Source organism: Mus caroli, unplaced genomic scaffold (genome assembly GCF_978045245.1).
Source record: "Mus caroli unplaced genomic scaffold, Mus_caroli_1 scaffold_11, whole genome shotgun sequence".
Taxonomy (NCBI): Eukaryota; Metazoa; Chordata; class Mammalia; order Rodentia; family Muridae; genus Mus; species Mus caroli.
In genome coordinates, this window is record NW_028227266.1 from 29,573,938 (window position 1) to 29,594,276 (window position 20,339).

At 44.1% G+C, this 20,339-nt stretch overlaps 1 protein-coding gene across 3 annotated transcripts in view; it reads right to left on the reverse strand.

Annotated features, from left to right (window-relative positions):
• The window catches only part of Fli1 (Fli-1 proto-oncogene, ETS transcription factor), a 121,380-nt gene continuing 101,041 nt past the window's right edge, over window positions 1-20,339 (reverse strand). For all 3 annotated transcript variants that reach the window (XM_029482123.2, XM_021172154.3, XM_029482124.2), the window contains exons 6-9: window positions 7,876-7,941; window positions 5,958-6,017; window positions 3,815-3,862; window positions 1-2,045 (exon numbers count right to left, since the gene is read on the reverse strand). In XM_029482123.2, coding sequence (XP_029337983.1) covers window positions 1,516-2,045; window positions 3,815-3,862; window positions 5,958-6,017; window positions 7,876-7,941 — 704 coding nt within the window. In that variant the 3' untranslated portion in view covers window positions 1-1,515. The remainder of the gene's footprint in view (window positions 2,046-3,814; window positions 3,863-5,957; window positions 6,018-7,875; window positions 7,942-20,339) is intronic.

Genomic DNA, 20,339 nt, shown 5'->3' on the forward strand with positions numbered 1-20,339 from the left:
CCAGTTCTGAGAGAAGAAGAAAAAGAAGAAGGCACAATTTATTAAGGTCAAATTATCTTACAACTTAGTCTTCAGTGGACTAAGAGTTGTCACCTTAACAATATCGTTTAAAAAGTCAAGATTACCTGAAAAATTATATATATATTTGCACATCTAAAAATATATTGCATATATAGAGCAGGAGAGTGCCTCGTGTGCACAGAGAATAGTTTGTTTGTCCTTTTCAGGTTATTGCAACTCTGTTATTTACAAACATTTCTAAAGCGTTGTAGGTCTAAACAGAACTTGATTGGGCATGCGTGTTAAATAACTGTATTTTTAGGCTCTTCTTCCTAAAAACTCAGTGACTTTTAACTCCTCGTTTTCAATAGTCACATTATGCTTATTAAAAAAAAAACAGTTACAAAAACGTACAAATAGCCCAAATGTACAGATTGACAAAGATGTACAAATTATATTTTAAAAAAATAACAATGATTGATTTGATAGTAAAACTGCATTTGTGACCGAGGTCAACTCGTTTACTTATTCTTTAATTTTTAATTATTTATTTTTTTAATACTGTGAGATATAGGAAAATAACTCTGCATAATTTACACAGTTAGTTGCCTTCTGACTGTTTGACCTTGGTCTGGTGGTCTGACAAACGCACAGCGTTTGCGAATCTGAGTTTAGAAATCCCCATGACTTTTCAAAGTTCTGGGACTCACTGTCATTAAAAATCAAAATCAAAACCAAAAAAAAAAAAAACCCAAAAAACGAAAACAAAAAAACCCTCCCAAAAATGTTATTTAATCCTCTGCCCGTTAGGAGTGTCTGTGTTTGCGTTAAACTTCCTTAGTTCCTATTCTGACTGTTTCTGGAGAGAATAGTCACCCAAGCACATACTGCCCATTGTGAGGAGCTTTGTAATAATAATGGCTTCTTCTTAAATACACACATAGACACACATCTTTTAAATTCCAGTTGGGCAAAAAACTTCACTGGCCTCAGAGCCAGTGTTCCAGTTGCCATCCACTGAATTGAGTCCTCCTAAGATAAGATTATAAACATCCTGCCTTGACTTTTACTAAGTCTCAAACCAGACCAACCCTGGTCAAGTCCATGATTCATGATCGTAGGGAATCCTACAATGATGAGACCCGTGTGCTGATAAGAAACTGCTTTGGTCATAAAGAAAAAGAGTAAAGAAAATGCGTACTTCTTTCTCAGAATCATGGTATAAACGATTCCAGTAACCTAAATATTTAACTCATTCGATGATAGGAGGTTGAGAATCCAAACTGGTGGACTGGCTCATGGAATGATCCTTTTTTTTTTTTCAGGTAGAGGAAACAAAAGTTTTTAACATAAAAATAATCATTTTTTTTAGAAGAACAATTACAAAGGTTCTATCCAAAAGAAAGAACATCCAGTTTTCTTATCTCTTCAAGGCTACTGTGCCTTTTAGAGTCCAGAGTATCCAGTAAAAGTGAGAGCTGGAACTTCAGCCAGAAGGCCAACTGGTGTTAAGTTCTAGTAGTAGCTGCCTAAGTGTGAAGGCACGTGGGTGTTAGGATGGCGGGGGACACTGGGGTTTGGGTAGATCCCAGCAGTGGGGGAGGTCCAGTATTGTGATGTTGCTCCAAAGAAGCTGGAGGAGGTGACAGGCATGGAGGATGGGTGAGACGGGACAAAGTTCACCTTCTGTTGATGGGCATGGTAGGAAGGCATGTAGGAGATATCAGAGGGATACTTGTACATGGATGTCTCTGTTGGATGTGGCTGCAGGGCCTGGGCAATGCCATGGAAGTCAAACTTGTAGGCATACCTTTTGCCATGCACTTTGGTCATAATGTTTTTGTCATAGTAGTATCGGAGGGCCCGGCTCAGCTTGTCATAATTCATGTTGGGCTTGCTCTTCCGCTCTCCCCAGCGCCTGGCCACCTCATCAGGGTCCGTCATTTTGAACTCCCCGTTGGTCCCCTCCCAGGTGATACAGCTGGCGTTGGCGCTGTCGGACAGTAGTTCCAGGAGAAACTGCCATAGCTGGATCTGCCCACTTCCTGCATGCAGGAGGAAACAGGAGAACAGTAGTCTCAGTCCTGATTCCTAAACATGACAACTCATGTCCTTTCCCCACAACAACAAGAACAACCACCACCACCACCACAACCTTTATTGGTTAGGCACGGTGGCACACACCTTTGATCCTAGCACTTGGGAGGCAGAGGCAAGTGGATCTCTGTGAGTTGGGGGTTAGCCTGGTCTAGGACAGCCAGAAACCCTATCTGGAAAAACAAACAAATAAACAAACAAACAAACAAGACAGACAACAACAAACCAAAGCTCAACAACAACAAACCAAAGCTCAAAAAACAACAACAAACAAATAACAAAACAAAAAAGGAAGGTCTTTTATGTCAGAATCTCATGGAGACAACCCTTTATGTTTTCCTTTAGAAAAACAGAAATAGGCTCATGATAATTGTACATGTCTACAGGGCATATGGTGATATTTTGACACGCATACCTAGTGATTGATAATCACAGAGGGGCAATTCACACACCCATCACTTCAAAAGCTTGCTCATCATCAAAGACCTGCTTATCCAGCCAGTTTGAAAGGTACATTACGGAGCTGGAGAGAAGGCTCAGTGGTTAAGAGCACTGACTGCTCTTCCAGAAGTCCTCAGTTTAATTCCCAGAAACCACATGGTGGCTATCAACCATCTATAATAGGATCTGATGCCCTCTTCCGGTGTGTCTGAAGACAGATACAGTGTACTCGTATAAATAAAATAAATAAACCTTTTTTAAAAAAGGGTACATTATATGCTATTACTCTACTGCTGCCGCCAAAATAGGCGTAGTAAGCAAGGTTAGATCTTAAGACAGATTGTCCCAAAGGATGGTGTGGTGAATGCTGGCTTTGTCCCAAGCTCTTAGGATCTCAGGGAAGCCAACTCTCCAACCCTCCCCTTAGACCTTTCTACCTAGACCTGAGTCACTATCTAATCTCCATTTAGTACTGAAATCCCTTAAACTATTCAACATTGGCCTTAAAGAGTGTCAAGCATCCAAGAATCCCTTGGGGGTGGCTGTGGGGGTATAGCAGAGAGAAGGCACCTCACAGAATTGGGGTTCACTAAGCTGGGCTGTTCTCCAGAAAAGTGCATGGCTCTTAGTGTTCAGTTCCACATGGGCAGAGGCAAGAGGAGGGGCTGGATGCTGGATGGCTTTTTATCTTCTGGGCAGGAATGGTTTAGCTAAAGATTAGGGAGGAGGCCCAGCTAGCTTGTAGCACTGCAGGTGCAGCAGGCACGTGGGCCTGGCTTTTGTTGCCTTGAGCTCCCCATCTCCATGGTTTGGGTTTAGAAGAACACATCTGAGAGTTATTTTTAATAGTGAATCCTTCACACCTTGTCACGTTCATTTTGTGTGCAACTCTCTTGGGATGCACGCACTTCTTTTTCAAGGGCTGGATAACTATAGCACTCAAATCAAAACCACAACACTTGGGGACATTTATCCATGAGCCCTGGATGAGGAATAACTGAGAATATCTTCCCTAACGGGGAGCTTCCATCTGAGTCACTTGCCATGAACGTAAACCTCTGTGCAGAGATGCTTGTTCTCCAGAAACGTCTTCTGACAGCGGACCCTGCTACTCATTAACAGGCCCTCCCTCTTGTTTGTGCACAGTTGAATATTTGACTAAGGAAGCACATGCAATCTCCAGACAGGTGTCTGTACCGAGGAGTAAGGTTTCTGTAACCTTACAGATATAATGAACATTCTGGAGGGAAAGGCTTGCAGGTTCAAGTTAACTCACCAGGGTTTGCTAGGCGGCTGCTGGTTGGCCCCAGGATCTGATAAGGATCTAGGAAGAAAAAAAAAGCTTACTTCATTCCTCAGCAAATAATCTGACAGCAGCATCAAGATGAAGGAAGCTTCAACGGTTCCTACTTTTATCTCAGGGCCATAGGAAAGCTTGATTAAAGACCTTGATCAAAGTTATGGCCCAGTCAACGCAGAAGGGTTGCTTCATACTTGGTTTCTAAACTTCTAGATTATGCTGTCACTACCCCCCAAACAAAATCGCCCACATGTTTGGTAAGCATCTGGCTAAATTCAACCAGGCAGTGAATGAACTGAAGGATCGCTTATTAAACACGCTTAAAGCAGGTTCCTCAGCAATTACTAGCCATTAATAGCTCTTTCTAATGCTGAAGACATTACGCATGTCTGAGTTTTCCGATGGACTATAAAAACCATTAGGTAGCCTGGGTTCTAGTCCCAGCTATGTCATGAACTAAATCATGGTTTGGACAACCTCTGGGTATTTGTTTTCTCAGCTATGAAGAGTGGGTTGGGCTGCTGGGCTCTCTTCCCTTCTACCAAAACTCTGTGATTTTTGAAGCTTGAAAATGTCAACACTAAGCAGAATTTGTATTTTAGCTATGAAGTCACTCCTTTTTAAAAAAACACTGCTTTTTTCAATTATAATAGTAATTATTAATGAATTAAAAAGAATTAATTTAACAGTTCTCGAAGCCTTTAAGTCCACCTTTTTGATTAAATTTTAATATTTATTTTAATGAAACTGAAATTGTTGGAGTAGATATTCAATTTTGTTGTTGTTGTTGTTGGAACTTGTTTAAAATTTGCTCTACCTGACATAGTTTTCACTTGAATTTCCCCCTTTTTTTTTTTTTTTTTTTTTTTGGTTTTTCGAGACAGGGTTTCTCTGTATAGCCCTGACTGTCCTGGAACTCACTCTGTAGACCAGGCTGGCCTCGAACTCAGAAATCCGCCTGCCTCTGCCTCCCGAGTGCTGGGATTAAAGGCGTGCGCCACCACGCCCGGCTCGAATTTCCCTTTTTAATACAATTTCTCTTTCTATATTTTGGCTGGAAATGAAGAACCATGTTTGCACACCCCAAAGCAAATAGCTTGTTCAGATCTTAATTCAGATTCTTAATTAAGACAGCAGAGCTGGGAGTGCAATGGCTCTCCTCAGATCTGTGTAGGGTCTTCCTGTGGGACCTCTTCCCAGAAGACAAGTGGCCAGAGGGGTAGCTGAATAGAGGCCCTGGCTCAGGAAAGGATTAAGTCAAGGTAGGTTGTCAACTTCCTGTTTGTTGAAGCATGGAAGCAGGAGCAGGGGCGGGGTCAGGGTCAGGAACAAGGGCATCCCATCATAAGAGGTCATGCTACTGAGGGTATTATAGACTGCAGTCTCTAAGTCATTTCTGTATTAAGGGTCTCCAGGTCCATAGCTTCAAAAGGTCTTATGTCTTGACTGCGTATCTACTAGGGGAAGGCAGTTCTGCATGGTTTCGTAAAGTGTAAAATGCTTGGACAAGAAGTGGGGGCTCTGAAACTTAAACAAGTTCAGCTCTGCTTGTCTTTCAGCAAATCCTTTCACCCTTCGGAACCTCTGTTTTCTTCCACGAAATAAGGCATTGGACCATTTCAGTTTTAAGTTCCTTTTAACGGATAGCTCCCTGGTTCCAGGACTTGCTGCTTAATTCCCAGATACTCTCTTGGAAAGAAGAGACAATGTGTGAACTAGAGTTGCCTCTTGGTATACACAGGGGATTTGTTCTAAGGTCTGTCAAGGATACTGAAATCTGTGGCTGCTCAAGTCCTTTACATAAAATGGGTTATTTGCATATAATTTATCCATACCCATCCACATTCCTTAAAGCATCCCTAGATTACCAACATGACACATATGCTATGCAAAGAGCTGTACTGTATTGTTGATGGAATAATGAAAAGAAAGCAAGTCTGTCCACAGTCAGTGCAGATGTAGATTCTTTCCTGAGTATTATTGGTCTGTGGTTGGTTAAATCCCCAGGCCTAAAACCCACAGATATGGACAGCCAACTGTACACTGTCTTGCTCCACCATTGACTGACTCCACAGCTGTATAACACACAAGTGAGAGGCTACATGTTTGAGTCACATACCTGGCTGGGGCCGCTGCTCAGTGTTCTTGCCCATGGTCTGTGATCCTCCAAGGAGAGGACCTGAGGAGAAATCAAGAAAAGTGGCAGAAAATGCTCCTGTTACATATCCCCCGGAAGGAGGGCACATGAGCTGCCAGGACCGCACTCTCCCATGGACTCACAGACTCATTTTATTCCTGAGTCCCTATCAAACCGCTACGCTGGCACTGGTCTCGGGGCAGAAGAGTTAGCAATGAAGTTATATTTTAACAGAAGAGAAAACACTGAACAATGTCTGCTGACATGGGGTTAGACCATTCCTTTGAAATGTAGGACCTTGAGCTTCGAGATGGCTCTATGGTAAGACTGTTTGCTGCACGAGGACATGGGCCCTGATCCCAAGCATCCCCGTATAAAAACTTGACGTGTCTGTGTGCACTTCTAACATGTATCTGGGAATGCAGAGGGGTTGGCACAGATCAGAAGATTACCCAGGCTTGATGGACAGTCAGGCTAGCTGAGAAATGGTGAACTCCAGGGTTTAGTAAGAGATTTTGTCTCGAAGGGACCAGGCACAGAGTGATAAAGCCTAACAGCCAGTGTCTCTCTTTGGCCTCCATGTATGTGCATGGGTACATGGCTATACTTGTGCCCCCAAATGTACACACGTGTCTCCCACAAATAGACATAACAATAAATAGGATCTTTACAGAGGTCTCTCCTGAGAAAGTGTCATTTGAGCACAGACCCCCTGGTGCCTGTCACACTGTGTTTCATGAGAGGCCCTCCAAGGCTGTTCATGTTTGTCCTCTGGCTTCCCCAGATTTAAATGTATGCTGCTTTTTGTGTGATGGGTGGCTTGGTGTAAATGGATCTCTCATACTTCAAACTGACTCACATACTCTTCAGCACTCAGTGCCTCCTCAGGACTGAAGATCTGGAGTCTATTTCCATAGTATCATTCACTATCCCTTTCTTATCTTTTTGTCTACCATGCATCCTAAACTCCATAAACCTGGGTTCCTCACTGTCAGACATACCACCATGGTCGTCCCTGACATCTAGCTCTCCAGGCTTACCTGTCTCCTGTTCCCTAGACATTCCCTAGACATGGCCTGTCTGAGTATCTCTAATGGTAGCAGGTGTACAGGAACTCTTGAATACAACCCAGATGAAGACACATGTGTGTCCATGATTTCTCTCTCCTGCCTAAATAACTGGTCCTTGCCTGGCTTATCTTTGTGAGTCCCATAGCGTCATGTCCTGCATGCCAAGTGAACAAACACTGCAAACTCATAATTGAAAGGGATCCTGGTTATCGCTTGCACCAATGCAACCTCATTATTACCATAATCTCCCCCACTTTCCTTCATTTCCCTGCAGTTTTACTTCTCGGAGACAGTAAGATGGACACGTTGGTTGAAGAGTGAATTGTTCTCTTTCACTGCCCCTTAATGGAAGATACTCGGTGGATTTCAATAAATCATCGGCTGATCACTGTTGGACAAATTAATGTCTGTGATGCACAACATCCCTTAGGTTAACTTTCATATTAGTCTCTCTAACTAGGGTCAGGGGTATTGACATGACTGAGCCTTGTTATGTGGAGAATATATGTCCCAGAGATTCAACGTCCTGACTGAAATATCAAAATCCAGACCAGTTGCTTTTCTTTTGTAAATCAACTTGTCCCGAGAAAACGTCAAACCTTATAAGTTCTAAAACCAAGTACACATAAATATAGCAAAAACAAACAAACAAAACAAAGCAAACCTCAAAAGTCTGAGCAGCTCCTGCAAATTCACACTGATATCTAATCAGACAGCACGAAGACCAACACTTGTTCTTAGTGTGTGTCTTATGACCCTACGCCCACATCCCAACTTCTGGCTCTCAGGAAACATTTGACTCGCCCCAAAATGGTTTCCTATTTACTTACTTTTGTTGAGGCCAGAGTTCATATTATTGTTCCATGCTCCTCTCCTGACAGAGTCATAAGAAGGGTCTATGAGAAAGAACAAAAGAGGACACATCAGCTCTGTATGTTTTGCAGGAAGGTTCGTTCTATGAAGACGCTCTCTTGGTGGCCAGAAGAAGTTAAATTTACTTCAGCAATAACTTGCTAAGCACCACTACATTCCTGAAGTATAGTCTTCCCTGAGTAACCTTTACTCTAATATCTTATTTGTCTAATCTGGAAGCTGAAGCAGTAGGAAGAATCCTGAACTTGAAGTTGGAGGATTGGCTGAATCTCTATCCCTGCTGTTATTTGTTGTGAGATGTGGGAAGCCCACAGGTCTCCCCTGACCCGTGTCTTTGTAGACGCAAAATTGTATATGAATTATCTACCTCCTGGGGTTATGCTAAGGATCAAGTGAGAATATTTGTGAGCCACTTTACAAGATTTTCTAAAAAGATAAACTACTATAAATCAAGGGGAAAATACAAACTCTTTTCACTGATGCAAGGATGTTGGGCAAGGATGAAAATCTAAGAGGTGATGAAGGTCTCTAGGAAGAATGTCTCAAGGTCCAGGCCCATGACATTCCTGTAAGGCCAACTCCAGCCTCGAACCTCATAGTTCTGGTGCTATGGAATGACATGCAGACATGTGTCCACATTGTAGGCTGACCAAGGTTCTCAGACATGTCTGTAGCAGAAAGAGGCAGGGTCTTATAACCACACACAGAGAGGTCAGGCCAGAATTGTGGTGAGGACTTGGACTGACCAGAGAATGAACAGCCAGAGATCTTTCAGCTGGGAGAGGCCGGCACTATATGGACCCTGAACTTTGACTCAGCTTTTCTCTTCCACAACCATGTTCAGAAACTGCTCAAGTAACGACCTGGAAACACTCATTTCCTTTCTCATTGTGAGAAAGCCATTGAGACATGGCACAGGCCTACCAGAAGGGCTAAGGATACAGAATTATGACTTTCAAAGTCTTTCCCTGAACAACAAAGGAACCATAAAAACCATCTGAATAAATGGAACACAAACCTCATCAAACAACTGTCTGACAGGGTGAAACACAAACCATCGCCTTTGGCCTGTCCTGAGCCTCGCAAACAAATTAGAATAAGGAAGGGCTGGGGAGATGAATGGGTGGATGGACGGATGGATGGATGGATGGACGGACAGATGCATCTGATTGCCTGGCTTCACTATTACTGGCTAAGACAACCCAAAAGACAGGAAGTGTCCTTGTGGAAAAAACCCATGTGCACACGCACATTCCTCATGGGTCTGGAAAAGTCAGCTCAGTTTTTAAAATTATAGTCTTCAGCCATTGGCACGAAAAGCAAAACAGAGCACGGGGGTGGGGTTAGAGAGGGAGGCAGGGAACAGGACAAGGAGACACAGCTCCTTTAAGTTGAATGTTTTTCATTTTTGATCTATTTTTTCTTTGTTTCCTGAAAACAGCTTAAGTCAACTAGCCTGGTTATAAGCTTGGAGTGAGGTTGATAGCTTTATGGACACTTTCTGAGGGGACCTGTGGAGTCCCATGGGGTGCATTCAGCTTTAGGATAAGCCTCAGGCAAGGGGGAGCCAGCTAAGTTTTGGAATATGATTAGTTCGGTCTCCTGTCAATAATTTGGAATCAACATTCTGAACGGTGTTGTGTGCATGTACTAGAGAAGTCAGTCATATAAAACAAAGTCCTTGCATTTAGACATGACACAGTCTGAAAGACTGTGAGGTATTGTGACCATGTGCAAAAGACATGGTTGAGATGTCAATGACTATTGGAGACGAAGGAGGGGAAGGCAAGAAGCACTGGAGGCCTTAGGGACTTGAGCGAGACCTAAATGCAGGGGGGAGAGAGAGCCATGAAAAGGCATGGCTGGCATACAGGAATGTAGAGGGAGAGAAGAAAAGGACAAGGAAGGAAGGGTTGGGTGGCCCTTTGGGACCTTGTGGGAACTAAGCAATCGCCTTTAGGGCCTTCATCATGATACGGCCAAGGGGGTTCCCAGTAGGTAGTGATTCTGAGAGTCAGAGAGCAAAGACATTTCCACCCATTCCAGATGCTGTGTGGAAAGCACAGAGGCCCTAAGAAGTGGAGGTCATTTTGTAAGAACAGAAGAGAAAGTGGTTGACCTGGAAAGTGATAAATAGAAGTGTCTTAGTTAGTGTTACCATTGCTACAGTGAAACAACTTGGGGAGGAAAGGGTTTGCTTCAGCTTATACTTCCAGGTAACAGTCCATCAATGAAGGAAGTTAGGACAGGAACTAGAACAGGAAATCTGGAGGCAGGAGATGATGCAGAGGCCATGGAAGAGTGTGGCTTCCTGGTTTGTTTCCCATGGCTTGCACAGCCTGCTTCCTTATAGAACCCAGGACCATCAATGTAGGGATGGCACCACCCACAATTGGTGCTACAGCATCCTCCATCGATCACTAATTAAGATAAAGACTTACATCCTTCTCAACTGAGGTTCCCTCCTTTCAGATGCCTGTAGCTTATGTCAAGTTGGCATGAAACTGGCCAGGTGAGTAACTAAAAGAGAGGGGGACCCACTACGTTCCAGGAGATGGTGTGTGCCATCGGATGTCTCGAGCACTTGTAAAATCTGCCTTAAAATTTTCAACCTACACTTGCTTCGGAAAGCTCTCCTCCTGGATGAAAGCTGTGCCAGAACTGCAGAATAATCAACTTTTCAGCCCACTCAGAGCATGACTACAGTTACTGTCAACTTCCGGTCGCCCCCCCCCCCCCTTTTCTCTATTTTGTTTTAGCTTTCAGGGAAGAACAGGTTTGCGAAAGTTCCAGAATGTAGGAATTAGTTTCCTAGGACGTCACCATATTCTTTGGTAACTCTAGGTGAGGAATAATGTTTTGAAGTTGAAGCTTGAGGTAGGCCACAGCAGCCCATCTTTTCTAAGATTCTAATTTCAGTCTAAGATTCAGCAGACCTCGAAGGTCTGTGATGCTGAGTTCACAGGGAGATGCTCCCATAAGCCTATCTCCTGGGGATTCCAATTCAGTACCACTCGGTCCTACCATAGGTGAAGGCAGAAGTGATATAGATGGAGAAGCCACTCCATAAACCAGCCTTGCAACACTGTCACTATGAAGTCCACTGAGCAATGAATAGCCATGCCATCAGCAGGCATCTTCAGTCACTGTGTGTCCCAGTCAGTGGAATCAAACATGAAAAATACAGTCTTCTCTCCCATCAACCCCTCTACATATGCAGAAGTCCTTTCTCTGGCCTCTGAATCTGCAAAGCAGTGCAAGGGCCTGCACATTTACTGCACAAGCTGGTGAATGCACCACAGAGGAGCAAGACTGAAATGAAAAACCAGTGTTTTGAGAGGGAGGTGGGAAGATGAGAAAGGGTATCTAGCTGCCTCGGATGCTCAAAGCACTGGAGACCTTTGGAGCTGAAGTGAAAGGGTCAAGTCACCACTGAGCACAAGGACCAGTGTGCCCCATGTTTTAGGAGAAAGATATCATTAGTGTTGAGATGATCTGTGCTGTTCTCACTCATCTGAAAAACACCTGGAGCAGAAACACATTGGCCAATTTGTTAAGTACACATCCCCTCTACTTCTCCCCATCCTTCTCACTCTCCCTTTTTCCATTCATTAATCCATCTTTGTTGTTTGTATTCTACACATGAACACCAGGTCCTCACAGCAGGGAGCTGTTACGGTTTGGAGTGTGTCACAACACTGAGAACAGTGCCCCATACATGGCAAACATGCAATAAATACGCATGAACCAATGAACTGAATCAGCAGTGTCTCTCCTTGTTAAATGCACACAATCCCTTTTGTTGTCAGCTAGCAGAAAAGAATCCAAGACGCTTACCTTCTTGAACTAGGTCTGTAGCTAGTTCAGGCCTGTGGTGATAAGGACTATGTCAACATTGGCTGGGCAGCAAGCCACCTATTTTGAAGTGGAAGCTGAGAGTGTGTTCCTTTAGGGAGGTCAGGAGCTGGGTACCACTCATTTATGTGCCTGGATCAACAGGGGACAGCACAGGGATGGTGGTCCTGTAATGTTGTGTCATCTTGTCTGGTCATCGGCATCTTAGTTTGTGAAAGCACATTCTGATATTTACGTGGGGATAAAAAATAAGCGAGGTGGCATTTATCAGAACTGGTTCCATCATTCACAGGGCAGTGTTATCGTTAAAATGAGGCATTGTGGTTTTTCTCCTATTAAATGTCCCCCAAATAACAGCCTGGCAGTGAGGTCAGCTACAGTACCAGACACACTGACAGACATATCGGTAAGCAACATGGAAAAGCTAGAGAAGGGGGAAAGCCTGCTGTACAGATTCCTACAGACACTCGTGGCTCCAGAGCCAGATGCTGCCTGGCTATGGTCAGCTCCAGATATTGCAGTGTTCTCCCGCGGGCTGTGGCGGCTCCAAGCAGCCAAGTGCACACATACAGACACCCCACATGTGGCACATGGAGCCTGCATCCTGACAGCTACATTTGGCTTTAGAGAAGAAAAGTCTGAGGTGGCCAAAGACTCAGTGTCAAAAATGTGGCAATCCCGGCCAGCACCCGAGGTGATGCTCTTAGACCTTCTCTGTGGTGGCAGATGGCTTTATCAGCAGAAAATTATGCCCTGATTCTGACAAACTCTCTTTCTGCCTCAGGGAAGGCTGACACCCCCTGGCTTTAAGGAGTCCTAAGATGACAAATCCTATTGTGATTCCTTTGCTGAGCAGCCACCAGTGGGCTTTGCCTAAGGTTTCTGGTTTCAGGCAGCCCTGAGGTCAGTTTTCGCCAAAGCAAAGAGACCTGGGCCTCATGCCGGGGATTCTGGGCTTTGCCAGCCATTGTGGATAATTCTGCTTCCCATCTACGGCGCCCTGAACAGTTTCTCCATTATGCAATGCTCAGTATGGCTAAATGCGACACTAAATGGTCTCTTAGATTCCAAGACAGCCTCCTAGGGTAGAGTAATATGAGCTCTGAGCCCCGTTGGAAAGGGAAGGCTTTTGCTGGCTGTGACCATGGCATAGACACACCAGTGTTAAACTGGTCCTGGAAATATGGCCTTCATCTCTGAGAATACCTTGTTTTCTCCTGATGCCTCCAGTTAACTGTCCAAGACGCAGGTGCATCAGGCTGTACGCAGCTCACACCCTGTCATGACATCACCCACAGCCATCAGCAGCACACAGCAGCCTCTCTTTCAGTCCCTCACCACACTGGGGCCCCTGCTCTCTATGCTTGGTGGAAAAAAGATTCACTTCTTGCTGAATTTCTGCTTTTTGCTGGGCAGGCTGGCAGTGTCTGTGCTGTTTATGCTTGGAAAACCTGGGTCTGCTTGCCAACCTCAGTGATGCCAACAAGTAAGGTGTCGTCTGTGTTTGGGGACGGTCAGATGTCCTAGGGCCTGTGCCTACATGATCCTCTCAGTGGAGTCTCTATTCGAGGTCATGTTCTCCTAGTAGGTTCTATCTCGGTAGAGGCATGGATGTTTCTGACCACCAACCTGACTGGAATTCTCTGCTTTGGACTCTGCTTTGGGCTGAACACCTCCTACAAAAGCTAACTATGCTTCCTGAACCCCCAATTCACAACTCTGGAACAGTCTCTCATCTGAAATCATCTCCGATTTGCTAAGAATCTTACCTACTTACTGGCCTGGATCCTACTTTAAATCCAGGGCAAAAGAAACTTACGCAGAAAATGGGCAGTCTAAACAGAGTTTAGGGCTCTGTCCCCGGGGAGTGCTCCTTTTTTCTAGGGCTTAATGGTGATTTCAGTGGCCATCCATGGCCCTGGAATCTAATCCCACCTCTGTCCCTATTCATCTGAATCCCCTCGTTATGTTATTTTGTCTCTTGAACTTCAACTCTGCTACCCTACACAGCATGATAACAGATCTTAACAGATCTGCTGTGGGAATCAATTGTGCTTTCCATAGATGGGAACTTTGGACATGATATATAGATGCCTGTTCCATCTTGCCTTTTTACCTCTACAATAAGAGGAGGTCATAAGGGTCATAAAGGAAGGCCTTGAGAATGAAGAGAGGCCCAAGAGTCCCAAAGGACCAACTCTAACCTGGCGCCCTCAAACAGTTATTCCAGGAATACATTTCAAGGAAAGTGGTCTATCATCCTGAACCCTGGTTTTAAACATGATCTCAGAAGACAGAGATGGGCAGCTGGGAGCCATCAGCTTTTGCTTCTTCCATGACTGTGGAGTGCTCAGGTTCCTCTTTAGCTGGCCCAGAGGCTCAGGATGAATCCTCTACCTCATTTGATCCATTCCCTAAAGCTCACCCAGCCTTCCCTCCAGTGGTATTTTTGTTCCACAGAGCTACAGAGGATCCTGGCATCCCTCAAGACTGCAGGGAGAGGAAGTTAAAAAGGGAATCCTTTGCTCTAGCTTGGAACTCAAAGAAGCAAGAGAAAACATCCTGGCTCAAGTTTCCTCTTCTCAAGGATCTTGTCCTGGAATTCACGCAGCCCCTCAGCGTCAGGACCGGTACCACTGCGCGGAGCACAATGGACACAGTGTTTAAGATATTCTGTGTGCAGAGGGGAAAGAAGATTCATGAGGTAAATGCTGGAAAGGCACGGGGCGGCTTTGAAATACAAAATGTTTGACAAAGTAAGAGGCACAGACTCTGGGCACAGCCTTGCCACCTTCCTGCAAGGCACCCTGCCCAGCCTGGGCTCTTCTTTCATTCTGTCTGCCCCATGGGCTCTCTGTCCAAATGGCACAGATGTCTAAATTGACTATTTATTTTGATAAGGCCTCAAAGTGGGGCTTTGAGCCGTACGTGGAAGAGGAATTTAGATTGACTAGCTGAATTGGATATTTGCCAAAATTCCCCTCCACACTGGGCTATAGTAGACACGACTCCATCCCATACTTCTTTGGTTAGACGATGTCGGGTTTAAGAGGATACCAGCTAGGGAAAAATGGCAAAACAACAGCTCATTTAGGCAATAAAGAGTTGTTTATGATTGCCCTCTGGCCCTGCACACAGAGAGGTCACGCTGCCTATACCACGTCCTCCTTTGCCATGGGCGATTGCATCCTGCATCTGCCTCATGATTTGACCTTTGCACACCTTCCTTCCAGTTCTTCAGGCCATTCCCTTCGTGTTTACTGTCCTTGTCTGCTCAACCATCCAGTGTCAAGTGTGTTACCTCTCTGGCTAGGTGAGCATCTCTGCAGCAGAGGGACTGGACCTTAGTCACTTCTGCCCCCTCAACAAACTGGCTCTTGCCCCACCCCAGTACTAGCTTATTGGACTTAGTGGACACACCCTACCACATACTCACTCATTCAATGAAGTTGTGCTGAATGCCTGCTCTGTTGCCAGACCCACGTATGAGCCTAGAATACAACTCTGGCAGCGCAAACTCCCTTCCTCTGTGGAACTTAATTCAGAGCAAATAGTAAATGATGCAGTAGATTAGAAGAAGCTGCTGGGTGTGAGGGAGCAAAGCAAGCCAGAAGAGGGAGTAGGCAGGGCTGGGCAGGAGGGCCTCAGAAAACAGAATTTGAGCAAAGATTTGGACTGTCTAACATGATTAAATTGGAGCTCTTGGGAACTCCATGGTTTTCCTCTGAAAACTACTGGGATTGTCCTATATTGACAGTGACAACTTTCAGGACAGCTAGTTCCATTGTGTCATTTCACGTGTAGTAGGAGTGGGTTGATATTGGAGGACAGTGACATTTAAAAGCTCTACAATGTCTTTTGATTGTTTGCTGGTTTCGGCTTATTCAGACTCAGTCTGACTTCCCCCATCCATGACTTAAGGTGACTATTCTAATGGGGAAACTTCAAACACCAGCAGTTCCTGAGACTGGCCTTTTGACAGACAGCTAAAATGCTAAAGTGGGTTCCCGGGGACATGTCTTTGGAGTCATCATAGGAGAAGTGGGCAGGTGAGGTCAGACTGAGGGAGACTGCACCACTTTGTTCTGGTCTGGCAGGTGAGCAGGCAATGTCAAACGTGGAATCTTACATCCGAGTATCTGAGAAAATGGCCTTAGTTTTGGTAAGAATCTATTCCCACTACATCACAGAATGGCAGGCTCAGTTTCAGACTTCAAGGGATCCCAGACATGATCTAAACCAGACATGCAAATGAGCATGAGACCCTAGGTTCAAAGCTGGGAGACAGCGTATGTGGCCATGTAAGAATTTTATTAGAAATTGAAAATATGACTCAGACTATCAAAACTGACTTTCTTTAAACTGATCTTAGGCTATTGGGCAGGACTGGTGAGTAACTGGGCCAGCCAACGCTTTTAGGCTCAAAGAGTTTTCAAAATCATATCCTGAGCAGCTTGTGTTTCTTTGCAATAACTGAATCTTATCAAGTACTGGACTGTTTTGGGGTGTCATTTAAAGCTTTAAAGCTATTTGGGGGAAGCAATCTCATGGTTTCCAAACAGTAAAGCCATTCACTGCAAAGGAAAGAATTCAGGATCTCCGTCACTCCAACTCTGCACCCGGCTTCCCAGATCATCAGTTATGTGCTGTGTGAACCTTGGTGAGTGACTTCCCCTCTCTGAAAACTATACTCCTGTGGGAAACAACTGACTATTTTGTAAATTTCAGACCATGCAAGAGCAAACAGTATATTTAATCCTCACAAGGGTCTTTGGAGAATAGATAAGATCATGTATACACAAACGCTTCACACATGCCAAAGTCTCCTATGGAATTGTTAATTTTTTCCAGTCAGCATTTTGGTGTATGTGTGCATGTGCGTGTGCATGTATGCATGTGCATGCGTGAGTGCGTGCATACGTTTGCATGCATGTGTGTGTGTGTGCTTGTACACTCATCTTGGTATGCACACGTGGAGGCCAGAGGTGGTATTTGAGTATCTTCCTCCTACTGCATTCTATATTATTATTGTTATTTAGTAGTATCAGTGTTGTTATTTTGAGACAGGGTCATTCACTGGACCTAAAGCTTACTGTTTTGGCCAGTGATTGGCTGGCCAATGAGCTCCTAGGTTCAAGTTGTCTCTATTCCCAGGGTGGAATTACAGATGCATGCCACCTTGCCCAGTGTTTTTTAATTATGTGGGTACCGCAGACCTGAATTTAACCTCACCTTTGTGCAGTATTTTACCCATTAGACATTTCCCCAAATTCTTCTTTTCCAGGTTTATATTCATAAGAGATAAGAACTTAATTTTTTTTTTGTTTTTTGTTTTTTTGTTTTTTGTTTTGAGACAGGTTTCCTCTGTGTAGCCCTGGCTGTCCTGGCACTCACTCTGTAGACCAGGCTGGCCTCAAACTCAGAAATCCACCTGCCTCTGCCTCCCAAATGCTGGGATTAAAAGTGTGCGCCACCACTGCCTGGCTAGAAATTAAATTTTTCTTCTAAGATAATCTCTTCTGATTCTTCCTTTAGTAGAGCAAGACTGAGTAAATATTTAACTCAATTGAAAAAGATTAGATTTTTCTTTCCCAGCAAATCCATCAACTGTCAAGGTTATTTACTGAAAATCTTTGGGGTGGGAGAAAAGAATAATGGACAAAACTCACAATTAAAGATGACAAGATAATCTGCAATTAGGTTTAGAAATAGCTCCTGGGTTCAGGGCTTAGGGAAGAGACACATTTTGTCGGAGTAAGGTAAACACACTGAGCAGGTATGATTGATTTGGGATTTGACATATAAGTAATTATCTTACATAATGTTATTATTCTCTCTGTGGCTTCTGCCTGACATGAATTCAAGCTGTACCAAAGAGGCGGAAGAAGCGTCTCAGAATTTACTTGTGAGACCTGCAGATTCCCAAAAGAGGGGAAAGCCCTCACACCCGTATGCCAGCCTCAGACTTTCTTCCTTAAAGACTTTATCTTCTCTTCCGTGGGGATTCTTCAGGAGAAATGATTTCTTTGTGATATTAAGTTGAGGCTTCTCCAAAGAGAGGAATTTGTTACATCTATAAAAGATTTTCATATTAAAATAATAAATGGTGCTGCTTACAGCCCATCCTTTTAACTAGAAGATACACTTCTTCCCTGTGTGTCAAGAGGGGCTTCCATGTCTGTGTTTCTCTCTCTTCTCCTCCTGCTCTTCAAATAGAGAGAAAAAAGACAGATCTATACCTTTCTTTATGGGGACGATAGGGAGGTAGGTAGGTAGATAGAGACAGACAGACAGACAGACAGACAGACAGACATAAGATAGATAAAAGCTTGGGAAAAATAAGCTTTTTTTGTAAGCATAGTCTTTCCTTTGCATGTGAGGGTAAATGATTTCAGAGTCTCTTTTACACACCATGACCCATAATGCTCAAATTCTCATGGTGCAGTGCTAAATAGAACACATGATCATCCTCCCAAAGATTTCCAGTCATTGCTGGACCACTTACGCTATCTCACGACTGGGGTATCACTTCCATGCATACACACTGCTGTTTAGTAAGTAAGGCACACTAACTCATTGCACTGCTGGAGGAGCATCTAGGATCACTTAAAATACCTAACACAATGTAATTCGTTGCTATACTGTGTCATTTAGGAAATGACAGGGAGCTTGCTTGTCCAAAAGGATGCTCTTTTCTCTAGCAATGGTTGGTCGAAACTGCCTATGTGGAAGCCCTGGATGGGAGAGGCCAGCTATACTTTCCAGTGGCTACTACCCCTAAACAAACCTCCTGGAATAGCTAAATCAGTACATCGGGCAAAGCCCACATATCTGGACGACCCTGTGCTGAGGTAGCCACCAGTGAGCATCAACAGCACTTGTAGACAATCCCCTTTTCTTGCCAGTTAGCTTGAAACCCTTGTCAACATCAGCTAACAGGACCACTTTTAGTTTCCATCACAAATCAGAGCACATAGTGAAGATGTTTAAGAACTAAAATGAATTTCATTCTGAGTTTTAGCTTCACTCTGTGGAGTGAGACAGATCTTTAACGCAAAGAGCAGCTTGGTAGAGGCAGCAGGACTGATATAGTAACAGCAAGACTGGAGAGGAATAAGGAAGGCCAAGCTTACTTAGCAAGTGCGAATTGCTACCAAGAAATGTGTGATATGGTCAGAGCTTCAGCCATAGAGCACCACACGCAGGGGCCCTTGTCTGCTGGCATGGAAGGAGAAGGAGGAAGTGAGTCAGGCTGGAAAGCTCCCCAGGATGTCATTACCCACAAATACTCTTCCCACAGCCTTGTACCTTTGGCCCTCTACCTTCAAGTGTTTACAGGAATCACATTCTTTTATAGAGATGCACCAGGGCACGTGCATTCCCTGTTACCGTCATTAGCAGTGCAGAACACATACATGGGTACCTACAGACTCATTTATTTCTCCTGGAAGCCTCTAAGAACAGCTCTGAAATGCATAAAAGCAAAGACAGGCACAAGAAAGTCATGTTGATCTAAATGAGAACTTCTGACTATCTGAGGGGAGTGCTGTTTTCTGGCCCAGGGACATGAGAGGCCAGCCTATGGTGACAGAAAGGATGCTGATGTAAACCAAGAAGCTAAAGTTGTCATTAAGTGTGAGAACAAAGTGTGGGCTGTAAAGGTTGAGGTGGGAAAACACTGCAGAAGCAATGGAAGCTGTCAATTCTAAGTACCCAACAGTGAGCTACAACTTCCTTCCTCAGTGCCCCAAAGCAGGATAAGTTAACTTTATGGAGGGAGCTTAGGTGAGGTAGGATCCTGGAAGGCCTTGTTGATGCCCATATCAACCAAGGGGAACATGACAACCTGATTTCTAATGACATGTCTGTGTCTCACTCTCGTTTTTCAGATTAAGTTGATTGCAACACACGGTAATGGTTTTACTCAATGTAATATATGCCTTTTACTGAAGCTCATTGTTTTTCATTTCTCTTAAGTGTTCAATTAAGCTCAAAAGCTTAATCATGTATGATCATGAAAATTATAAAAATATATCTACAGAAAAATTTGTGAAACAAACTAATATGCCTCCAGAAATGCTGGTAACATTGAGAAGTTTTGGACCATTGCAGGAATCAGTGCAGTCCCATGGTTTTAACAATTAGACAAACCCCGCTTCCTGAAAGAAATGGGTCTTTTGGCATGCTGTGATGGTTATTAATGTCAACTTGACAAGATGAAGGAGACAAACTTCTGGTCATGCCTATGAGGAACAATTGATTAGGTTACTTGAGGTAGAAGTGGGCAGCACCATTCCCTATGCTTGGATCCTGGACTGGATTAAAAGGAGAAAGGCAGTGGAGCAGAGCAGTCACTCTTCTCCGCTAACTCCTAACTGGAGATGCAATGTGAACAATTGCCTCAAACTCCTACCTCCAGGACTTCTCACCACGATGAATCTTAAACTGTGAGCTTAAAGAAACCTTTTCTTCCCCAAGTTGCTTTTGTCAAGGCATATTTTTTTCTCAGCATCAGTAGTAATTAAGACATAGTTGGGTGGAAATACAAGAGGAAATTTCAGAGCCT